At 33.1% G+C, this 25812-nt stretch overlaps 1 protein-coding gene across 3 annotated transcripts in view; it reads right to left on the bottom strand.

Moving 5' to 3' along the window:
- The window catches only part of Kcnt2 (potassium sodium-activated channel subfamily T member 2), a 375357-nt gene that overhangs the window by 32915 nt on the left and 316630 nt on the right, over window positions 1–25812 (bottom strand). For all 3 annotated transcript variants that reach the window (XM_026409552.2, XM_026409554.2, XM_026409555.2), the window contains 3 exons: window positions 12252–12353; window positions 9608–9691; window positions 8314–8442 (listed from right to left, as the gene is read on the bottom strand). In XM_026409552.2, coding sequence (XP_026265337.1) covers window positions 8314–8442; window positions 9608–9691; window positions 12252–12353 — 315 coding nt within the window. The remainder of the gene's footprint in view (window positions 1–8313; window positions 8443–9607; window positions 9692–12251; window positions 12354–25812) is intronic.

Raw genomic sequence — 25812 nt, 5'->3', positions numbered from 1 at the left:
CCACCGGGCCTGGCTAATTATATTTATTTTTAAATAGGAAGAAGTAAAATGTTTAACTCTATTCTCTGATGTAATATAACTCACCTAATCATTATCTAGCATTATCTACTAATTTCAAATATAAAAATGCATAATGAAACATTTAATTGTTGCCTACTTGCATTATTTATCCCAGAATTCTTGACACATTGGCCACAAGGAAAAAAAAAAAAAACATTTAGTCAATGACAACCAAAAATAGGTAGCAAGAATTTAAAAAAAAAAGAAAAGAAAGAAATAATTTAATAAAATATTTAAATGTCAATTTCCTTTTTAATAGTAAGGAGTACATGATTGACAGATTGCCCTCTCAGTGACTATTCCACTATGTACATTCTTTTCACATACATTTTGATATTTATTAGCACAAATGGTCCAGAAAATAATTGGGTCAAAATTACAAATTAATAGTAGTTAAAATAAAGGTTGTTGAGCTGCATAGTTTCTAAGGGACTTACACAGTCCAGAAAGCTATTTTGATCTCCTAAAATAGGACTTAAATCACAATATTCAAGAGGCAGATTTCAATGGAATCTCTTCATTTTCTCTTTGGTCAAAGCAAAATACAATGGAGGTCTTTGTTTATACCTGGAAGCCTACTTTCCTAATAAGTGACCATTAGGCATATTCTTTAAGGCTATTTATTGGTTATAATGGTGACCAATAATCAAGGCAACATTAAGATTTACAAATTTATTGAGTACTCTATAAAAGATGTTGGTGCTATAAAATGCTTTCAAATGAATTATTTCTCCTTTTTTTTAGTAAAATATGCACTGATTATAGTATACTTTAAGCAAATGTGATTTTTAGTATAATGTAAAACTAGAGGCAAATGAACCTTCACCTTTTCTTACCCGAAAACCACAGGGATAAGTATGTTTGTTAATTCAGAATTTTTCAGATTTTAGATAGAAGTTAGTGTATCACATGCTGCCCCAATGGAGAAATGGGTAGCTTTTTATAATGAAAACATTAGGAGTGCTACAATGAAAAGTATAAATATCCTCTGTAATTGGAATAAGTAAATTTAAGTAATCTGATAATGGTTCAGATAAAACTTTGCCACTAAGGTCCCAGGCGTGGTAGTGCTCAGCTGTAATCACAGTGGCTCAGGAGGCAGAGGAAAGAGGATCACAAGTTCAAAGCCAGCCTCAGTAATTTAGGGAGGCACTAGGCAACTCAGTGAGATCCGGTCTCTAATAAAATACAAAATAGGGCTGGGGATATGGCTCAGTGGTTGAGTGCCTCTGAGTTCAATCTGTGATTACCCCCCACCCTGGAAAAAAAAAAAAAAAAAAACCTTTGCCACTAAATGAGTTTCTGATCTTTTTAAGGATTTCAGAATTGTTTGTAAAGAGGTAAAGAGTGGTGGAGATAAATATGGTTTCACCTTATCCTCTAAAAGAAACATGAGTCCTTTTGTTTCCTGATATTTGTTTTTTGAACCAGGAGACTCTAGGAGAATCTGATGTTTGCAAAAATTCCCTTAAGTAAAAACACATATGGTTATAAGTTCTCCAGGCATGTTGATATGTTACTGGTACCAACAGATTCATTTGTACCCTGTTCTTTACAGACTGATTTTCCAGTCACTGCCTACATTCCTACTTTACCCTCTGCATATGTGTAAACTTTTCTTCACCAATTTATAGACCAATAGGGGGAAAAAAAAAACAGATAAAATTCCCGTACTTTTATAAATTTTATAGGATTTGCTCTGAATATTCCTTATCATTATTTGTCTTTTTAAACCTCTCTACTAAACTACTCAGTACTCTTCAGCACAGCTAAATAGACACATGACTTATGATATATATTTTAACTCAACATTTAACATACTATAATACTGAAGACTACAAAGTGATATTGCATGCAAACCTGAGTCTACCTTTAAAGTGCAAGGAAAGCGATGCCTAGTTTTCATATTCATTTACCCCTACTAGATTCTTACATGAAATGTTGACATTAAATAAAAGCTCTTCATTGAAAAGACTAGAATTTAACCACTCAGAATGATGAACTGAAGAAATAAACAATAGTCTAGCATCACTATTTTATGCCAGTTACTTTATTTGTAGTACTATCAGTTATAAATGCATAGTTTAGTCAGAGAATGTTATGATTTATTTTGAAAAACAGTGGAACCTACAGTAATTTCTCTTATTTCCATCTCAGAACATTTAATCTGTTTTGTGTTTTATAGCCAGATATGTTTGTCTCTATTTATATTTCTATATAAAATGCTTGAAAGTTGTTTCTTTATTTTTTTTTCAGTTTTTGTTTTAATCTATTGAATTCTCATTTTGAAAAAAATAGGAATTGATAGTCTTTTTCACATATACCTGCAATCTATAGACACTGACATCTTAATAATTTTGGCTAAATCAAAATTCACAACGTATTATGACTAAGAACAATCAACAGATGAGATAAATAAAATATGATTAGTATTTATTTCTTGCATACTTTTATTGTTAATGGAGATGTTATATTTCTAGAGTTAAGAATTGTTTAAAGTAAGAAAATTATAAATATAATCAAAATTATATTACAAAATATATTTTTAAATATGTACTTAACAATAATTCATTCTGAACTCTTTGACAATTGTCTAATCTTAAAAAAAAAGTGTACGATGCATCAGGTATTCTGCAGATTTCATCTTCCTAAAGAAATTTCCCTGAAGCCTTCTGGCCTGCCCTAGTTTCCCTTTATTTCTGGTGGTTTTAAACATCCTGGGAATTCTCTTGGACTCATTTTTACCTCCTAGTTTCCATAAAATGTTTGGTTTCCTGCACAAGATGATTAATTTCCAAGTTTACACATTGATTTTGTTGGGAGTCATTTTCTTAGAAAGCTCACAAGAGAGGATATTTTTAGAGACTTGGCATATTTGAAATATGATTTATTCTACTCTTAAGCAAGCTTGATAGTGTTAACTGAGCACAGAATTCTAGTTTAAAAACAATATTCCTTTCAAATCTTGAAGCCCTTGTTCCATTGTCTTCTGGCTTGTAGTACTGCTGTTGAGAAATCCTAAATGCTGACTAGAACATTACCTATCCCCCAGCCTCCTACCTCATTTTTCTGGATGCTTTTACAATCCTCTTTTTTCCTGCACTATTTTGAAATTTTTGTGTTGATGTATCTCAATATAAGTATTTTTAACTTATTGCTAATGGCACTTGGTGATGATTTTCATGTGGTAATTATCACATTTCAATACTGGGATTACTTTTGGAATTTACAGTGATATTTCTTCAATTTTGCTACATTTTCTGTTTTGGAAATTTTGTAATTTAAATCTTACACTACTTGGATTAGCTCTATAATTTAATCTTTACTGTTTCCCATGTCTTGAATTCTTACTTTACACTGTTAGCAATTTATCTAACATAAAATAATAAACTTTTTCCACTTATACTATATTTTTAACTCTCCAGTATTCTATTACAACTATGTTTCTTTAAAAATATATTTCCTGTTTATTTTCATTCCCATAACATTATTTTTCTAGTAACATTAATTGTGGCTTTTTAATACATGACTTTACTAAAACACATTGGGCACATGATGTAACTCAAAAATTTCAAGTATTAAATTCAAGGTTATTTTGGTTAACCTACCAAATTGTGCAAACCAGCATAAATCAGTTCTAAATTATTCCCATCATGCTAATAAGTTCCACTTGTCCAATTACTGTTCATCTTCATTCCCTTGACTTCCTCTGCTTCACATAAGTGAAGTGCCTTGAATAATTTCTGGTACTAAGCTCAATTTTATTATTGGTCCTAGGGATAGTATTAGGGTTGTTGATTGACTAGGTGCACTAGTTACAGCACATTATTCTGATATAATGTTTATGAGAAAAGCTTTTAGTAAGAATGTGGACGCATTGCTTGTACAAGGAAATACTTGGCAGCAGTCTCTATGAATCAGGTTTTGTTTTTATTAATTAGAATGAAAAAAAATAGTGTTATGGTTTAGATATAAGGTATCCCCCAAAAGTTCATCTGTTAGAGGATGCAAGAAGAGTTAGAGGTGAAATGACTAGGTTATTAGAAACTTAACCTAACCAGTGCATTAATCTTATCAAATGGATTAAGTGGATGGTAATTGTAGGTAGGGGGCATGGCTTGAGGAGGCAGGTCATTGGGGGTGTGCCCTTGAGGTTTATATTTTGTCCCTGATGAGCAAGAGTACTCTCTCTGCTTCCTGGCTGTCTTAAGCTGCTTTCTTCCTCCACACCTTTCTGCCATGATGTTCTGACTTGTATTGGTCCAGAACAATGAGGCCGGTCATCTATGGATTGAGACCTCTGAACCTGGGAGCCTAAATAAATTTTTCCTCCACTAAAATTGTTCTTATCAGGTCTTTGAATCATAGTGGCAAAAGCTAACTAACACAGTTAGTATCTTATTTCTAGGTCTATGAGGTTAGTAGTATCCAATGTGAACTGAGCAAAGCAATCACAGTACTCAAAACCAGGGTAAGTAACTAATATACTTTTTGTCTCCATACATTTGCCTTTTATGGGCATTTCCTATGAATGAAATTATGTAATATGGATCTCTCCTGTCTTTCAGTTAGCATATGTTTTTGAGGTTCATTCAAAGTTACAGCTCATGTAAGTAGTTTATGTTTCTAAACAGAATTCTCTTATATGGATACAAGGACATTGATTGTTTCAAATTTGGGGTTATTATTAGCAATGTTACTGTTATAAATATGTATCTATTTCTTTTGATTAAATATCATAAAAGTAGATTTTTTTATCTTATAAATTTAATTTTTCTCCTTTCTCAGTGGTCCATCTTACTTACAATATTTCCCATTCCTGATTGTTTATTTTGGTATCTATATTTCAATATTAGAAGTCTTCCTGAATCATGAGTTCAAAGCCAGCCTCAGTAATTTAGGGAGGCACTAGGCAACTCAGTGAGACCCTGTCTCTAAATAAAATACAAAAAGGGCTGGGGATGTGGCTCAGTGGTTGAGTGCCCCTGAGTTCAATCCCTAGTAACTGCCCCCCCATAAAAAAGTTTTCCTGAGAATAGTATGAAATTTTTGTTATCTTCTCATATTTAAAGATCAAGGGAACAATATATGGGGAATTCTGTGCAAGATTCTTTATTTTGTGAGTTCATGGTAATCTAGCTGGATTAGTGAATTAGACAATCCCTTTGTGTCTGTGTTGTTTGACCTTTCTATTTGGCTTGACCTGATTCCCTAGGTAAAATACTTCAATTTGCTGCTGATGGGTAAAGCATACAGAATATACCTTTTCTCTGATCTCAGAATTCACTGGGATAATCCTGGCCCTCAATTGTGTCCAATGTCTCCCATTTCACAAACAAAAGTTCTCCATAAAATAAGCCTTTGATATGTGCCATGTGAGTTGAGAGACAGTAGACTTTTTTTTTAATTGTGGGAGAGAATGGGGATCTGAAAGCTCTGTAAGCAAGTACACATCTGACTCTCTAATTACTGAATAAAGAGTTTCTACCTCCTAAAATCTGGTTGTTCGTTAATTTCAGTAGGAGAAAACACTGATGAGTTATTTCAATTTATGTTTTTCAAATACCTGATATTGAGAAAGAGGGTAGAATGTCTAAGCTGATCTTTCATTATACCCACTACATTATTATTATGTTTTTATATAATCAAAAAGAAATAATGTCTCTTCACACAAAATTCAGTGTCATAGTGGATTAATATTTAATCGATGTTCCTTTTCTGTGTGTTTGTGCAAGTGCGCCTGCATGTACGTATGTTGTTATTGCTGTTACCTTAAAAATAGAATGTGAATCTAAGGGATATTCACTTTAATGATGCTTTTGCAACTTGCAAAGCTATGATTGAAGGTAAATATTATTTATCATGTTATCTAAAATCTCCTAAGTAAAAAAGGTCAGAATATACTAAATTATTTTCATAGATGACGAAGAAAAACAAATCTTATATGATATAAACTTACATTCTTTCATTCATTAGACCATAATTGCTGCATAAGTCAACATAGTGCTATTTTTGCCTCATTTACCAGGAAAATAAAAAAGTAGAATTAATTCTAAATTGCAGTAGTCAGGGTATGTTAAACCTGAAATACCATTAATGTCTTTTAAAATATATTTTGGTGGAAACGTGTGATAGTACTACTTTTTTCTTGAATTATTTATTACCTTACTTTTTATAGAATAGTCAAAACATAAAATTTAAATAAAAATGTGTCAAAGGTGAATTGAATTCAACACAGAGAAATAGCAAGTATCATCTTACATCCAGTTTCCTTTTTATCTTCCCAATGACATGGGTTTTTAATGAAAAATAAAGGTTTGAAGATTCATAAGAATTCTACTAAGGAGATCTTTGTTGGTGAAGAGCAGAATTGATCAAAATGCAGTAAAATCCTCCTTGATGAAAACACAAATACTCAGTTGTCTTTTCCCTATTTATCACACTTTACACAGAACACATAGAACCTTTAAATAATAAAAAATGACTGACATGAATATGGACTGGGCCTTACATTCAAATTTATAAGGCTTAAATGTAAAAAGAAAATACAGTAATATACCATATGAAAAACTTCTTTATTTTTGCTACATCAAATAATAAATTGTTGGTATAGGCTCAATGTTTGTGTTTCTCATACCACCAAAAAAAAAAAAATATCATTAGTGCAAATCTAATCCATAATAATATTTGGAGGAGAGGCTCTTGAAAGGTGATTCAATCAAGAGGGCTGCATATAAAAGAGGCCCCATAGAGATGTCAGCTCCTTCTACCATGACAGGATGCAGTGAACTGGGAAGTAGGCCCTCACCAGTCACCTTATCTGCCCAGGAATCAGCTTGAACTTCTCAGCCGACAGAACTAAAAGAATTTAATTTCTGTTGTTTATAAGTCATTGAGTTGATGATATTTTATTATGGAAATCTTAATGGATTAAGATAATGCTTAATCACTTAGATGTGAAAGCACTTGTCTTCTTTTAACCTATAATTAAATAATTTTTGAATCCAACATTCTTCAAATTTTAGGCATGGCTGCCAAACCATCTTACATATTTAAATATTTGGTATGTTTCTCCAGTCATTCATTTCTGATTTTCTTTGATTGGCGATTGCTTTTTGTGGTATGAATCATAGGAACCACATCCAAATGAAAGCTTTACTGCAGCAGAAGAAATGATAATAAAGCTCCATTTGTTATCCCCAAAGCTACAATGATACCACCAGAATACACCTCAGGAAAACTGAATTATTCCCTGCTGGCCACAACATCTACCTATATAAATTCCAACCATATATTTAATAAGAAAACAAAAATCTACCCCATTAATCTTATGCTTTCTTTAGTTCTTTTATATACAAAGATATGTTGTTTTTGTCACAAATTGGATAAATTACTTGGACTACTGAAATATATACAATTGACCTAAGCCTAACAGTTCAGGTGATTTTACCTTAGATCCCCTTCTCCCCCCAAAGTAAGATCTTATCAAATTTCTGTGTGATTTATAATAACTTTGGGTATCTGAAGAAGAAATATAAACTATTTCTTCACAAATATAAACTATAATGTGAACAATATTATACGATAGTGCATTACCTAAAATCATTATTTCATGAAGAATCTAATTTAAAAGGTGATATTGTACCAAGGATATAAAAACTACTTTCAACCACATGCTATAACCATATTAAAATATACTGCATGTAGTCATCAAAATTTCATCTTCTGTACTTCTAACTTGATTTAAAAATTACCAAGTTTCTTCTGGCTGGTCATCCAATATGCCTGGAGTTTTCTTTTGGTTGTGCAAAGGTCTTCAATTTGAAGATTGAGAAACATGAATTTCAACACTTACTGAGTTCTCTTCATTTTGCTTCCTTCCAAATGCCAACATAGGCAGTTGGAGAATACCTTACAAATCTAAGTTAGTTTGAGAAATTTTCTTGTATGTCAGAACCTTAAGATTATTTAGAATTAATTTTATTCCTGACAATATTCTAGAAACTGTTAATCTTGGATCTACAAAATGCATCCACATCCTGATCTGTAATAGAGAATATCCCCCTAGACAGCAATATTTTGTGAAGCTCTGCCCTAGTTTACTTAAACAGCTGGTAAGTTTTTAGCTTTTGAGAATTGATACTATGTATGCATACAGCATTCTTTTTCACTTTCTATAGGGCTCTTTCAGGAATCAGTTTCTATGTTTATCAAACTAAACATCAAAAGTAAAATATGTTGATATTTTCAAACCTCAGATGTAGTGAGTTTCTGAGATTCTGTCCTGTAGATTCCAATGGGAACATCCCCAGTAGAAGAACACAGCTTCTGATAAAGTCTGGCATACGTTCTGATCCATAAGTCATCCTCGGTGATTTTCATCTATAATACATACAAATTACTTACATAATAAATGTTTTAAGAAATAAGTGAATTATTTTTCTCTTCTTCCAGGCAGAATTTGTGAACTTTATTTATTTATTTATTTAGTAGTTTTAAATGGATACAATGACTTTATTTTATTTGTTTATTTTTATGTGGTGCTGAGCATCAAACCCAGTGCCTCACGCATACTAAACTTAAGAAATTTAAATACTCAATTTGGGACAGTATAACATTACGATAGTCCAATATCAACATGTAATAGGACACTGGGAATCAACTGTGAGATATTGTAGAACAAATAGAGACATTTTAAAATGTTACAATAACTGGAGGCTGCATCCAGAATTTAGTGGAGGAAAGTCTATTGGTGCTACAAAATGTAAAGATACTCCACTGCACAAAAAGACTTATCCTACACTTTCTTCTTAACAACACTCATATTGAAAGAGGTGTAGTGCAATGAGCAGAGGGCAAACAGCAAACATTAGTTGTGGTCCCTCTTAGCTATTTGTTAATCTGGACTGTTAGCAAACCACTGTATTCAATGCCCTTGAACATAGCACACTCCTATAAAACAGAGGCTGGTCCAGATATGGTGGCATGGGTGACTCAGGAGGCTGAGGCAAAAGGATCACTTGAACCCAGGAGTCTAAGACCAACCTGGGTATCATAGTGTGACCCTGTTTTAGGGGGAAAAATGGGGGAATGGGAAATTAAACTCCATGATCACAGTTTTCCTGGAAAACATGCCATTCTATATCTGAACCCACCAGTTTCAACTTGCCAGCTAGAAAAAAAACTGGTCTGAATTTGGCACAGAATGACTACGTGCTTGATTATTGATTAAAAATGATTTCCTGAAAACATTTTTATAATTATTTTTATTGGTATGTTATGACTATATGTGACAGTAGGTTTCATTTTGACTTACTTGCACATGCATATAACATAATATGGTCAATTTCATTCCCTAGTACCTCCTCTTCCTGAAACAATGTTTAAGCAAAAAACAAAAAACAAAAACCCTCAGATATAACTCCTCTTTGGACACACGTTAGTAAAAAATTACATAAGTATACAAGAGTTAAACCAAAGTACATGCTGAATGAATTTTAGAACCTTGTATCACAATAATCTTCTATTCCACAGATTATTAACTTACAGAACAAAGAAACCCCGATCCTGGTATAGTGTCCAGTCCCAACAGGAGTCTAGTGATAGAAATCATATAATCCTTTACAAATGACTGAAATATAAACAAAATATGTATGTATTATATACATGATATATGTAGAAAAGCTGAGAGATAAGACACATATTTCTAACACATTACTTCTCATAACACATCATTAAATTTCCATAAAAAAGGAAATAAAAATCTGTCTTTTCAATATCCTCAATAAACATGTACATTTTACATGTTTAGAAAATACAGAAAATAATTATTATTTAGAAAGATCTTAACATGTCTAAATTTTATGTGTTATTAGGCAAGACAGAACATTTTAGATGTTTTAATAACAAAAAAACTACAAACTGAAAAAAGATGAATATCATAAAAATATTAAAATGAATTTGCAATGAGTTACTTCAGTTTTTAGTGTTACGCTCAATGTATATAAATAAACATTGAACTAAAATTTTAAATGACACATTATTTATTATTATATAGATTCGCTTTTTCAATCACTGCACATTAAAATAGAACCTCTAAACTATTTTTTTTTTAAAGAGAGAGAGAATTTTTTTAATATTTATTTTTCAGTTTTCGGAAGACACAACATCTTTATTTTATTTTTATGTGGTGCTGAGGATCGAACCCAGCGCCCCGCGCATGCCAGGTGAGTGCGTTACTGCTTGAGTCACATCCCCAGCCTCTCTAAACAACTTTTGATTTTGAATCATCATATATGTCTGGAATGGCAGAGCATCTATCTTATTGGAAAAATTGAAAACTAGAACACAGTCTTTATAGACATACAGACAAAGATTTTTATTAGTAAGATATTACAAAATGTGTGATAAAACATCATTCCCTGGGCTAGGGGTATCACTTAGTGGTAGAATGCTTGCCTAGCACACATAGGACTCTGGGATTCAATCCCTAGTATTGAAAAAAAAGTGAGAAAGAAAAGAAAAAAATTATTCACAATACTTCAAGAGCTATTAATAGCCTATGAAAAGCCCACTTGAGGAATTTATCTAGATTTTACAAATTCTGAAGTCCTCTAGTTAACTGTTTTAAAAACAAGTCATGAAGTTCGAAATTGTAATCAGCAAAATGAAACAGAATAAAGTCACCAAGATAAAAAATAACATAGCAGATTATAAGTGTGTTTTATTGTGAGATTTTTCTTCCAGTTATACACACAAACACCTGTATAGATAAGCAGACATCTATTTGATTGAAATGCAAAATAAAATGTTTGCTTTGTTATAATCCCCAAAATTTAAAACCTGTAGTTCTAAGTCATTCTTTCTGCAGAAGCTTCAGAAAACAACCAATTTCCTTAACTCTGTTTATAATATAAAATATGAGGCAAAAATGAAGGAGTAAAAAAACTTCAGCTTTCCCTTTTTACAAAGCTTTCCTTCTATTTAATGTATATATTAGACTTTCTCATATTACGTAATTTCAATAATGGATACTGCAGCCAAAAAATATGAAAAACTACTGGCTCAAAATAGCACCCAATCATTTGTTTGCTATTGACTTAAATCTTCAGTTCAGACAATTCTGTTTAAATAAACTCTACCCTGCAGTCATCTTTTTAAGTGATAATAAAAGATTGTGTGTTTGGGGTGGGAGCTCTGCCTCCTGGAATTCCTGGTAATGTGCCTAGAAACTTTGGGTCAAATGGGAATATTTATTCTCTTTGTTGGGCTTGCTCTTGCACTCATCTGGTATCAGCAGATGGTTCCTGACATGGCTAGAGGCATATTCATGGACAAAATTGGCCCAAAGGCCAGCAAAAAAAGTTTTAACTATCTTTGGATTCGTTTATTCAGTCAAGCAATTATAGAAGACTATACGTTAATATATAATCAAAAAGAACAGGAACAATCAAATGCTTAATTTGAGATTAGTGTTGTCAAATAATTTAAAGTCCTATGAACATCATTTTCCTTTTAATGGAAACATTTAGAAATTGTCTGCTCACTTCAATTAGAGAGTATGAAATATTATTGTTGTTCAGTTGTTGGCAGGAATAATAAAAGATTATATTTGTGTGAAAGAGCATCTCCATGAATCTCTTAGCAATGATACAATGACAATGCTAACTTGGCATTCAGGAACAAACTAAATGGTTCTTTGTTATTGTGAAACCTTTTTTATGATTTTCTAAAGTAAGAAATAATCAGAAGATGCTTAACTAAGATGTCCTTAGTTTATCAGTTTATCAATATAATTTGATACTTGATACCAAAATGGCAAAAAAAAGTAGACTAAGAAGAATGTTGTCTCTTTTTTAACTTAGTATTTTTCTTTATCATTTTTAAAGTCTAGAAATATGTTTGGAGTAATACGAAAAATTAAAATGTCACATTGCAGAGAACTGGCACCAAAACAACAAGAACAACAACAAAGCCTGACAATAATTCCCATACATGTTTTTAAATAACATTTTTCTTATAAAATGTTTCAGAGGAGCATTTATGTAATTAACTACATGAAATAAAACAGAAAATCATTTGAGAGCCAACATTAGTTAATAGCCTTAAATTTTATTGTTGTTTATTTAAACAAAATATAGGCTGAATATGAAATAATCATCTTTGAGAAAAAAAAAAAGAATATCACATACCTGATATAGAAGAGTGTCCAACATACTGATGCTAAAAACTCTTCCAGCGGCAAAAGGCAGTCGAAACATGAAGGCTAAATTAGAACCTCTCTCCCGTTCTTTCTATTTAGAAATTTTAGAGAGGAGAATCTGTGAGCATTCTCAGTTTTATGTATTTTTGCCTAGGTAAATTCTGTTGACAAAATAGATTCTTACTGCAAAGTTCTTGGTCATTGAATCAAACGCAAACACACACTAAAGTCATATAATATACGATAGCAGAAGATTTGCTTTTAAATATTCACATATATGGTAACAAATAAGGCTGCTATGGTCTTGCATATTTGTGTCTCTTCAAAATTCATACCTTGAAATTCTAACTGCCAAGGTTATGGTTTTAGAAGGTGGGGCTTTGGGACATGATTAGGTGATAGAGGAGAAGTCCTCAAGAACAGGCTTAGTGCCCTCACAAGAGACACAATCGCTTCCTGTGTGCCATCTTCAAACCAAAAGCAGACCCTCACTGTACACCAAAAGAGCCAACCACCTCGACTGTGGACTTAACTTCCAGAACTGTGAGAGGTAAACATGTGCACCAGCAGATGGTACTATGTTGTTCCCCATACAGACCAATACAGGCCCACCACATCCAGTAGCTTCTAGCTTTCCATCATCTTTATTTTACTTCTCTGCCTCTTAAGTAGCATCAGCCACTCAAATTTGCAGGTAAGCTTCTGTAAATTTCCAAAACAAACAAACAAAAAAACACCATTGTTTGAGTGTGTGTGTGTGTGTGTGTGTGTGTGTGTGTATGTGTGGTGTTATGATGTACACTGGTTTCTTTAACAAGAATTATTGCTGTTATCTTCCCTACTAAATGAAAGAATGAGAGCAAATATCAAAGTTTGAAAGGAAAAAAAAAAGTTTGAAAGGAGTTTCTTAAGGAAACCTGGTTATCCTTGTACTTGACACATGATAACCTAAAAATTGCTAGTTTCTTTTGCTGCCAACTTTACAAGGAAAGATTGATACAGCTAGGAAAAGAAGAAAGCAATCTTCACCAAGTGAAGCAACTGAGCTAAGCTCCTATATCTAAAGTGGAAAATTTAGGGAAATAAAGCTTTCTTCCCATTCCCCCATGTTAAAAATAGGTAGGAAGAAATACTTCAAAGGAGTCTCAGAGAGGAACTAGCACTACTGTTGCAGCTTGTTGTGATGATGGTATGAAAATGTCTGGAGTCCTGTAATTTCCCAGAAGAGAAAAATGGAATGGGGGGCTCCATAGTAGCCAGGCTCTGTTGGAGGAGGAATTATTAGCAGCACATCTGTCATGTTTCTCTAGTTGAGAAGATTGTCCAGGCTATAAGAGTATCTTCACTTGAGATGCAGAGAGAAGATAAGGGGAAGGATAGGCAGGTGAATATGTCCATTACATTACAATATAATCTGTAATATACAACCAAGGCATTAAGACTGCTTAATGTTGAACACACCTTGCAGATTGATTGGAGATAACAACAATAGCTGTTCTTATTGTGAATTTAGGGTCAAATGTAGCTCTTAAAGAGTGACAGGCATCACAGGCAAAACAAAGTCATGGTATCTTAAGCCAAATTAAGTGGGTGATCAGAATAAACTACTTGGCACCTTGGAGTTTGTCCAACATTTTCCACTAGGCAGGACAGGTGGAAAACAGCAAGATAACTGGGGGATTGCTCTTAGCTTACCAGGTCTTCCTTTCTGGGGCATTTGAATAATGACCTTTGTTCACTGGAATGCAATCTTCTAAACCAAGACTCATCTTCTCTCTTCATTACTTTATTTCTCTAGCTAACTAAGGGCATAGAATTCACAGCAAAGTATGTTTTTATGGTACTACATATTTATCTGATCCCTTTTATTTGGTCAATTTTCTTTGATGTCAGAGTTAGCTGTATTCAAACTAAACAATATGAATATGTTCATTTTTAGGGCAAGAGAGTAGTGGTGATTGGATGATGGCAGTAGAGAGGCATAGGAAAGTTCACCAGTGGTAATTATGCAGGTGTGAAGTGGGGGTGGCAGTGTGCGGTGGCAGATTCAGATGAAGATGCAGAGGAACTGAGAACACTGAGCAAATTTTAACATGTAGAGGGCGACATGGTATCAAACACTGATTGAAAATCAAATAGAATGAACACTGAGAAAGACCATAATTGAGTAATGAGAACATGATTCCAACCGCAGCTTTCTCTTTTCTTTCTCACTGTGTAAACATCTAGTCTTTGGTTTTAAATATTTCATCTAGGACTTCTAGGCCCTTATGTTAAATTTTGCATCTTTCCCAAACTCCAATTATGCATCAAACTGAAGACCATTGCAAATTTAATCTCATAGTTTACTTGAGTAAATTCCCCATCATGCTAAGTAATCTAACTAGTAAATCAGTGTTTTCTGACCCCTCCTTGCCCCATATCTCCATCATATTTTCAAATTCACTTAATACCTCTTCCTTTTAATGTTGGTGCTTCAATGGAGATTTGAAGATATAAAGGATATAATGTTCATGTTATGCAAAGCTCTCTTTCTTTAGTATTTATTTTGGCTGTTGTATTTTACAAGATGTTAGATATTTTTATTATTGCTTCTAGTAAAATCATATATTATAACTCCTTTTAAAACCATATTTCCTTTTTAGTAGGCATTCAATTGAAGTTTCACTGTTAATTTTTAATTTTCTTCATAATCACTTATTTTAAATGAGTAAAAAGACCCTGATATATTTATATCATGACTTAAACATCCCAGACACTTTGATATGTCTGTTCCTATCTATCTTTTCCATTAGGTTTGCTATCAGGAACATATGTCTTTCTTGGAAGAAGAAATTTGTTTCTGGCAGAGATTTTGTTTCCTCTACTCTGTGTCCATCCAATACCATATGGAACGAGATGATAAAATTATTGGATTTAACAGAACAGTGTGGGAGGTGAAAAATACCAAGGATTTTGTTGGCACAAATTAGTGGCTTCTGTCCCCTACTTTCTCGGTTATGATTCTTTGAATTCCTTCATTGTTCTCTCTGGACTCAATCACAATGTAACCTACAAATCTATTGGCTTTTCTCAGTGTTCATCCTACCTAACCTTTCTTAAAGTATTTGACAAAACATATTCTAATTGTAGAGATCTTTCTTTTGATATCACTTTAACTCAGCTTCCAGACTACAAGTGGAATCCTCATTTCTTTTCTCTGATTTGTTTTTTTCCCATACTCCCCTTTATGGGCTCCAACATGTGGCCTTTAACTAAAATCTCTTTCCTATTATTCCTTTTTTTTAACATACTGTCTTTCCTTAATATTTAAATGTATACATCAATGTGCATAACTTTTTTTTTCTTTTTTTTTTTTTAGTATCTGTGTTTGAACCCTGAGGCACATCCCCAGCTAATTTTTAATATATATATATATATTTTTATTTTGAGACAGGGTCTTGCTAAGTTGCTGAGACTGGCTTTGAACTCACTATCCTCCTGCCTCAGCTTCCCAAGCCACTGGGATTATAAGAGTGCACCACCAAGCCTGGCAAAGTACATAACTTTTAAGTGTGCGTACATATATATACATGGGTGCATATGCATATGTATAAATATACATACGTATATTTCCCATCCCTTTTGTTTCATTTATTACTACCTTTTTAATAAATATTGCAACTTTAACATACTTTAAAATATATCATCTACTCTACCAAAGTCAGTTCTTGCTCAGAATTCCTTGTATAATCAACATAATTACCTTGCCAGTCCCAGACCAGGCCTTTATTATCTCATGCCTGAATTATTGAAATAACTTGGTAATTTTCTCCCTTTCCACCATAGAGTCCTCTTCTGGTAAATATAGAAATGCTATTTAATTTGATGAAAGCACAAATCTGATGATGTCAGATCGCCTGTGTCCTAACTTAAACCTGCTGAAGCTTCCCATTCACTATAAAAGAAATTCCAACAACTCAGCATTCAGGGCTGGCTCCCACAGTGCATTCCAGGATGACTTCTCAGTTCTTCCCAGCACAGATTACTGATGAGTCAGAATGGTTGTTGGGCTAAATCCTAAAAACTTCTGCCTTATATTTGAGTTCCAACTTACTGAATAACACGAACTTCACAGAGCCCACCATTTTCAATCTGCAAGTTCTCCTCATCCTCTATAATATGTGTAATATGTGATGCGTTCTGTCCTCGGAAAAGCCTCTCATACCAACCCAGTGGCACTCTTCTGATTGTGTGATTCATTCTGCATTTGTGATTTCATACCTTTTAATTATTAACTTCCTTTACAGAGGAAAAATAGTCAAAACTTGACAGCACCAACTTAAAGTCCTGTTGTCTATAAAATTATGGGAAAAGATCTTAAGCAACTGATTCCATCCCGATGAGAATATATTATATAAGTGCTTTCTTTTCTTTTAGTACTGGACAATGAATAAGAGGGAGACAAAAAGTTAGTGTTAACTATCCAGTTTGATCCACCAAAGCTATGTCTCAAAAAAAGAAATAACATATGAAAATGATTAGTCAATTAATTAATCACTGGCAGTGATTAGTCCAAAGCTAAATTATAGAAGTTCTACTATATTCATTGATGCTTACTAAGTTTTCAATATTTTCCCATACATATCTAACTTTCTGACTCTAAATTTGGAAAGTCATATAGGAGTTGGCCAGAGTTGAAAGCGCCTGTTTCCTTTGAAATTCTTACACATTTTTCACTTTTCTAATTAAAATGGGCTGCCTGAACTGAAAGTTCCTTATGATTCTTTACTTTAGAAAGTAAAATAGTATTACCTAAGGAGACTATAGTTAATATATTACTTAAATGTAACTTAGGTGAATGTCAATAATATGAGAAAGTAACACAATGAATAAGCTAACTGTGCATATAAAAGTGCGTGTTAAGTTAAAGAAAAAAAGGAATCTTTCTAATTGCCTGTAGAATAATCCTTGCTTTAGGATAAAATTCAAAGCAGTGGGCCTAGGGATGTGGCTCAGTGGTAGAGCATTTACATAGTCTACAAGAGGGTTTAGTCCCAGCATCCCTCCTTCACCCTACTCACCCCAGCTCCAGGAAGGAAGGAAGGAAGGAAGGAAGGAAGGAAGGAAGGAAGGAAGGAAGGAAGGAAGGAAGGAAGGAAGGAAGGAAGGAAGGAAGGAAGGAAGGAAGGAAGGAAGGAAAGAAGAAAGGAAGGAAGGAAGGGCAACCAAGAAACACTTGCCAATTAACTATTGTGCCTTAGACTTTGACCTAGGTTCCTAAAATGTGGTGATAATTAACAAAAGGTTCCAGGTGTGTAGGAATGTATGGTTTTACTGAGGAAACAGACTGAAAATCAAAGATTTTAAGGCCAGATGATGTAACCATGTATTATGGTGGTCTCAGGAGGATGAGGATGGTGCCATGGGTGAAATTACTACAGAGTTGAACCTTGAAGTTTGCCAAGGAGAATGAAGTAATTCACCATTCCATGTTCAAGAACTTTTGCTTTTTTATACAGTGAAAAATCTAAAATCTTTGTACCTTTTAAATAGAATTTGGAGAAACAGTGAACAATATTCTGCCTTGTATTTTTATAAAACTTTAAAAGTAACTATACACATTTATTTAAAAATATAAGTATTGATAAGTTCTGTATCATTTTTCAAAAAATATATAATTACAAAAAACAGATTAAATCAACAATCATACCCATAATGAGGGAAGACCTGCAAACCAAAACAACTTGTAGGATGCAGGTACCTCAATGTTTCCTCAAATCTCTGCAGAAATAGTTGGTAATCCCTACTGGGAGATATTTTGGAAGATAAAAGAAGAAAAAAGTAACTTTAACACAAGAATTAAAAGGGAGGGTCTGCTTTTTAAAATTAGAATATCAATATATAAGTTTGGTTTTAAGCAAGGCTGAAATAAAGAGTTCTCCTGATTTTGATTAAGTCATAAGAAGCCAACATTCAAGACTAAGTAACATTCAACATTCAAGCATTAAGTAAGAAATGGATTAGTATTAAAGGTAAAATTTAAATATTTGAGCCCTCAGAAGATAAAGAAAGAGAGCATAATTTTTTGTGAAAATTTTATAATATGGAGGGCTGTCAATGTAAATTGCATCATGATTTTGAAATATTAACAAGAATAAAGATGAATAATTCATGATGAGTCTAGACTTTTTTCTCTCAAAATATTAGATGCATTTATTCTATCATAATTTCATCTTGTCCTTGGCTTACAGAAAGTTTCAAAAAGGATGAAATGCCCAAATTAACTAATAAAAGCTTAAAGTTGTACAATCATTTTCCACTGTTATTTTCTTGGTGTAGTTTAAATATTTACCTCAAATCCTTTATAGAATATATGAGCAATAAGACATTATTTTTCCAAAGCGGAGGGGTAACTGTTTAAATAATGATGAACTTTGATTATAATTATCTTGCATGATCTAGGCAGACAGACCAAAATCATTTTCAAATTAATGACTGAAATCATATAAAAATTTACCATTGTATATTTTAGATTCATTAAGAATAAACTTCCAGGTGTGGTGGTACACACCTGTAATCCTGCATCTCCAGAGGCTGAGATAGGAGGATCATAAGTTCAAAGCCAGCCTCAGCAAAATGAGACACTAAGCAATTCAGTGAGACCCTGTCTCTAAATAAAATACAACATAGGTCTGGGGATGTGGCTCAGTGGTTGAGTGCTCCTGAGTTCAATCCCTGGTACCTTCCACCTTCCAAAAAAAGAATAAACTGTCATAAGTTTAGTCTTATTTTAATATCTTGATACTCCTTTAACTCCAAGAATAAAATTTAAGAAAATTACAGAAATTAATAAAATTTGATGGTATAGAAATTATACATTGTGGAAAAAAAGTCAAAGATGTCAGAGACAATACATTTTGAATGAAAAAAATGGGGTATTTTTGTATGTCAATATTCAATTAATTACCAATAATTGGATTATGAAAGTTGAATATATTATTACATAAATGAATAAATATATGGAAACTATAATTCTAGATTCCTATTACCTTAATTGAAATAATTTGTAAGGTGCATTTTAGCCACACACACATACACACACACACACAAAAAAAGAAAAAAAAACAGCTTTACAATTTGTGAAAAGATTTACGCACTCAAAATAGTAAACTAATTATCTGGAACATTTTCTTGAGTCTGGTTCAAAGTTAGTTCAAGCTAAATATAAAGAAGCATAGAAACTTTCAGGGAACTCTTCTACAGTTCATGATGTGAAGAAATATATTTAGGATTTTACTCACTTAAAAATAAAAATGTTCATTTTCCAATGTAATTGAACAGGTATTATGTTGACTTCAAAGTTTTGAAAAGCTCCCTTCCTACCACTCACACTTAATCTGTGATGTAAAGTGCTTCTATTTTACTTCTGTATTCCTTAAAATAGACAGTTGATCAATTGCCACATCTTCTCTTTGACACTGGGTTCAAAAAATAATGTGGCCTGTTGTGTGAGCCCAGCAGATCAGGAAGCTGAGGCAGGAGGATCACAAATTCAAAGCTGCCTCAGCAACTGAGTTAGGCCCTAAGCAACTTAGCCACACCCTGTCTCAAAATGAAAAATAAAAAAAAAAGGGATGGGGATGTGGCTCAGTGGTTAAGCACCCCTGGGTTCAAACCCTGGTAACCCCCTGCAAAACACACAAACACACACACACACAAAACCCAAAGAAACAGCAACAAAAAACCTGAATGTGCTTTGCCAGCTAGTAAGACAGAATCTAACAGTGAAGGAAAAACCTATTAATGTAAAAAAAGTAATAAGAAAGAGAGATCCTTGTTTAAAGTCCCATCATTAATAATATATTTATATTTTAATATGCAATGAATATTCATATTTTTGTAAGTACTTATAAATGTAAATGATAAAAGTATATCGATAATAAAAATACACCCCAAAAATTACCTTTGTTTTCCTAGGTGGCAAATTTTTTTGTTGTTGTTGTTGTTGTTTTAACACAATGAAATTTCTTTCTTTCTTTTTTTTTTAATTACCTTATCAGGAAATAAAATGAATTCTGTGATCTTGCTCTCTGTATGTGTATGTTCGTGTGTGTATATATAGATTTTTATAAATAGAAAAGTAATTGTTGGCCTCTAGAAATAATAAAGTTAACCAGCATATTATATTTATTTATTTTCATAGAATGTTTACTTTTATAAAAATTTTACATTTTACTAGTGTAAATTTTACTATCATGTCAAGTTATGTAAATCCAATACTTTTTTGCATTTGCTATTTAACTTTAATATATTTTTTTTTAATTTGATATATATTTTCATCTTCACCATAGACACATATGGCAGGCCATGTGAGACTATCCCAGAGGGAGTAGTCCTTTTTGTAGTCAGTGTGAATGTACTTCCTGGGTTGTGCATGGCACAATCTTAGTAGCCCAATGTGAAGATTCTGTACCTGTTGTGTGAATCATAATACTATGCACTAGGTTGTTAGACAAAGATGCATATTAAGAATTGTTATCTACATAAACTGTATTTATCATACTTTAAGGGTAGATCATGTAATGTTTTTTCACACTTAAAAGGAAAAGAAACTAATTAGTGTCTTTCTCAAATTATTTTTTGGACTAACAGAGGAAGGGATAAAACAGGATTCGTAAAAACAGTAAAAGAATTCTAATGAATCAAACCCAGTGTAGGCTGGTGGTACCAAACACCATGCAGCTATTTTAGTATTTTCATTATGAATAAAAGGTAACTCAACTGTTCTGGGCAGAAAAAGAAAGTAAGATAATGAGTCTTTGTTTGTTTTCATATATCTATGCTAATATCAAATTACAAATTCTTTGTGTTTTATTCTATTTTGTAACTCCTGGTATTTAGCAAGGCATTTGGCTCATAGTTTACTTGGTAAATATTTGCTCATTTGAATTCAAACTGAGAATATGTAAAATGTTGCCTTCTAGTTTTTACACAATAAATATGTTGAAAAAATAACTTTAATATGCTTACCCTCTTTCTCCCAGAAGATATCTCTAATTGTTGGTAGAATTTTGTCGTTGTACCAGTGACAAATTTGCACATGACTTATAGATATGATTACTTTCATTCTGATACCAATTCTTTGAAAGAAACTGAGTATCTTTCAATGCAATTCATTTCTGACACACTTCCTGCAGTTGACTGAAGCCCTACAGATTAAGGGCTCAGTCTCACATAACTGTCTCCACTTTGAACATCAGCCATAGTCCCAGGTATTTCCAAGCCAACTACACTTCTGCCCCTCCAGCTACAAAACTGGGGATCCCCATAAACCCCCTGATATTGGATAATTTTCTAAAACAACTCAAAGAATGTATGAAAACACTATACTTTAATGATTGTCATTTCAGTAAAAAGATATGAAGAAACAGCAAAGGAAAATGTTCCTAGGGAAATTCTGGAAGGGTCCCAAGAGCACAGGAGCTTCAATATATCAATATGTTCACCAACCAGGAAGCTCTGTGAGCCACATTTTTAGAGGTTTCATATGAGTATGATTAAATAAAACCATCAGCCAAATAATTGAACTCAGTTCCTTGCTCTCTTTGTTCCTTGAGGGTGGGGAGCAGGGTAGCTGGGCTGCAAAGTTACAACCTTCTATTACTGTGGTTTATTTTTCCTGGTAACCATCTCCCATCATGAAGCCATATAAGGGCACACTTCATGAGTCACCCTATTGAAATATCATCTCACATTTTCATTACTTTGCTTTTTACATCGGTGTATATTAATTATGATTGTAAAATGTAATCATGATCATCACTGGGGAATAATAACAATTCAAAGCAAGTTTAAAGGAAGAATTCTTGAAGCAAATTATGTACACACATAAGCATGAGTAAAAGGATGTTTTGATAAAACATCAAAAGAAGAGAAATAAAATAAGTGTTTGGAGGAAAATGAGATATGGTTTTTCCTCTTCTATATTTATTTCCCCTCTGCTTCTCCATCTCTTCTTAGCTCTTATTCTATGTTTCTGATGCTCATTGTGGCTACTTTGCTGGGAGAAATGTCCAAGGACTTTAAAGATGGAAGCCTCATTGAGAAAACAGTAGTGGTGATGGGAATATTTTGGAAAGGATAATGTAAAAAAATTAGCACGGAAATAGCAATGATGAAAGAAAGGTCAGAGGAAAAGGAAAATGCAAATTAAACTATGATGTTCAGAATACATTTTGATAATGTGTTCATATTTAAGAAAATAATTGTGGTGAGAATGCTGACTATCTGATATTTCCATTGCCCACTCCTTCAAGGGAAATAAGGAATACATGGCTATGTGCTTAAATAAGCCAATTGCATATGAATAGTCGAGTATGCTATTCTAAGTCCAGGCCTACAGCCTACAAAAACTTCCATCCGTGTAATATTAGTGTTTGTATACTGTTATTTCCTGCAGAGATTAAGAGCCTTTAAGACACATATAAAAAATACAAAGTCTCACTCAAACCCATCATCTCAATAACCTGAAAGTCTCTTCCCTAATGAGAGAAATGGAGGGAACATTATGTATGTGTCTGTCCATGAAACTGAATAGAAGGCAAGTATACAAGAAGCTATCAAGTTTAAGAAGAAGAGCAACAACAACAAAAATATTCTGGTTTGAAAAAACTATAGACTTCTTCAGCTTTTATAGGTAAGAAGCAAGTTACAAAAATTGCGAAAGCTGCAAGGAGGATGTATTCCTAAATTGAAAATAATAATAATGACTTAGGAAAAAGCTTGAAGTGAGACACAAGATCCACATGAAACAAGAGAAAAAGTAATTCTTCATAATTAGTAACTATGAAAAATAATCAAGGAATTGCTTCCTCAACCAGAGCAGAGGGGGAAGTCCTCAAAAATCTTTGCTCACATCATTGTTATGTACCAGTGATCCTTCTGGGTTTTCGGTTATTTCCTTTTCTTAACGACAGCTAGTATTGTGGTTATGAGGTTCAAGACATGCTACCCTCAAATCTGTCACCTTGGCTTTTGAGAAAATGGTAGAGGCAAGAAAGTCTCTCTGATCTTTTCTTTCCCCTTCTCCTATAAAATAAGGGGGAAAGTGAGTGTCCCTTCTTAACTAGAGGAAAGAAAAGTGTTCATCTCTGAAGACAGACAGATGCCAAGAAGAGTCTAAACAAACAGGCCTTGAGCTAACTTCTCCCCAGTTTGTTACCATTAATTACACCACACCTCTTTTGTCCAATCATACTTTGGTACAACTGTCCACTCTTCACAAAACCTAAGCATAAAATATGTGGACTTCTGTGCTTCATTAGGTCTTCATTTCTAAAAATTCTGAAAATATGTTAAATAAATGTGTGCTTTTCCTGTTAATATTTTGTCTTGGGATCTCAGCCATGAACCTTGGGATGCGTGATCTTTTTTTCCTCCCTGACAGTGGATACTTTTCAGCAAGTGACCACTTTCAGAGAAGTCCTACAGAGTATATTATTTTTGACACCAATGGAAACTATGTATTTATTAGAATGTAAGGTCTAAAAGGAAAACATAAAGCTTACTCAGCACACCAATAAAGCCAACTGGGACCAATACAGTTCAGTATTCCAAACTCATCCTTATTAATAATTAATTAATATTCTACTTCTTAAATTTCAATGAGAATGATGTAGCAAAAAAGTTTGTACATAGCTAAGCTGCTGTGAATTCCTAATTTGAAACCTTGATTGTGTTTCCGCAGTTAAGGCCTTGCCCGTGAAAATGCAGATGTAAATACTTGCAGATCAACTGAAGTGATATTCATAATTGTGTTGAAAGAATATAATCCGATTATTTCTCAGTCAACAGTAGCCAATCAAAATGTTAATGGGAATATATTTAAACATTGGTAATAAAAGTCAGTTTCCTAATCTAAAAAGATGTATTTATATCCATAGTGCAAATACAGGAAGATAATTATACAGCAAATTAGCTGTATTTTCATACCAGTAATATTAGTGATTAAAAAATACTGACTGGAAATGGACAGCTAGCACATCATTGAAAGAACATTGATTAATTTGTAAGGGATGCTGTAACAAAGAATTACCAACTAGGTGGTTCACATATCAGAAATCCCATGGTCTTATAGCTCCAAAACCTAGAAGTCTGAAATCAGATTGCTGGTAGGACTGGTTTCTTCTGAGAACTATTAGTGATCTGTTCTAGGTCTCCTTTATTTGATGATTTTTCCATATTTCTCTTCACATTGCCTTTCTTTTACTCCTGTTTTTGCTATGTCCAAATTTAGTTTTGTGTTTGTTGTTGTTTATAATGATGCCCCTAGTGACCTCTTTAGAGGATGGTTTCCTACAGAACTTATTTCCAAATAAGGTCACATATAAGGTACTAGGGGTCAAAATACCATCATATTTCCTGTGTGTTTGGGAGGGGGGATAAGATACGTAATTCAATTCATAAAAGTACACAAGTCTTAAAAGTTTCTATTGGAAAAATCCTAATTTCAGTAAATTAAGTGTCAAGAAATGTATAAAGAAAGATTTTTCCCCTGGTTTTAAAACATCAAAACCTCTGTTTTCAATTAGAGTTCCTGCAGTCTCCCTATTCTTGAATAATATGTTCCAAGAAGAAATAATTTCTTCTTGGGGAAAATTGGAAAATTCTAGAAGAGATCCAGGCAAATACAATTCAATATATATATATATATATATATATATATATATATATATATATATATAAAATTTCTAGGAATCCCAAAGAAAGTCCCTACTCTTCTCCTTTATCTTACAGCATTTCCTTTAGAAAACCTGCAACTGCAAATCCATCCTCTTTTTTTTGAGATCAATGCCAATCTTTTGAAAACTCTAGCAAGTTTTATAATTTAGGAGCATCTTTCTTGGAGTCCTTGGATCTATCTTTTTAAGTGTTTGAAATATGAATATCAAAGAAGATGACAACTAACACCACTTTCTCTTTGGGAAGTTTAGCCTAGCTTCAAGATGTGCTTGAAATTGGTTAAGGCCTAGACACATTGGGACATAAATTCCTTACACAACAAAGTATTTTTTACGTTTTCTTTCAGGAAATACCCCAGAGGTTACTCAAGGATGATTTGGAACCACCAAGTGTATACTAACAAAAAGAGGCCAGAGTCTCTATAATGACCTTCTGACATTACAAACTTAAAATCCCCCAAGCAGAATATAGCAACTTCCCTCAAAAGTAAACATATGAACTATGAAGAGGCATGATGACCATCTAACACATCTCCAAAAATCCTAAATGACTCCCCTTCTTGCCATCCAATCACTTCGTTCCTCTCCTTCCTATAAATCCATCACCAACAGATTTCAGAGACAGATCTGAGATTTCTGCTCTTGATCTCCCTGCAGGTCAACCTTATAATAAATCTGTTCCCTCCCCACAACCACCACCAAAAATCAGTGCCACAGTAATGACTTATATGTACATCAGGCAGAGTCCTTGCTCAATTCCATACCTTGTTTATTACAAAGACAGAAAAGTTTTTGCTTTTCCTTTGGATAAAGAAAAGCATATACATA

This window comes from Urocitellus parryii, chromosome 9 (assembly GCF_045843805.1).
Source record: "Urocitellus parryii isolate mUroPar1 chromosome 9, mUroPar1.hap1, whole genome shotgun sequence".
Taxonomy (NCBI): domain Eukaryota; kingdom Metazoa; phylum Chordata; class Mammalia; order Rodentia; family Sciuridae; genus Urocitellus; species Urocitellus parryii.
Note: the sequence above shows the minus strand (reverse complement) of the source record. Positions and strands in the feature narration are given on the sequence as shown.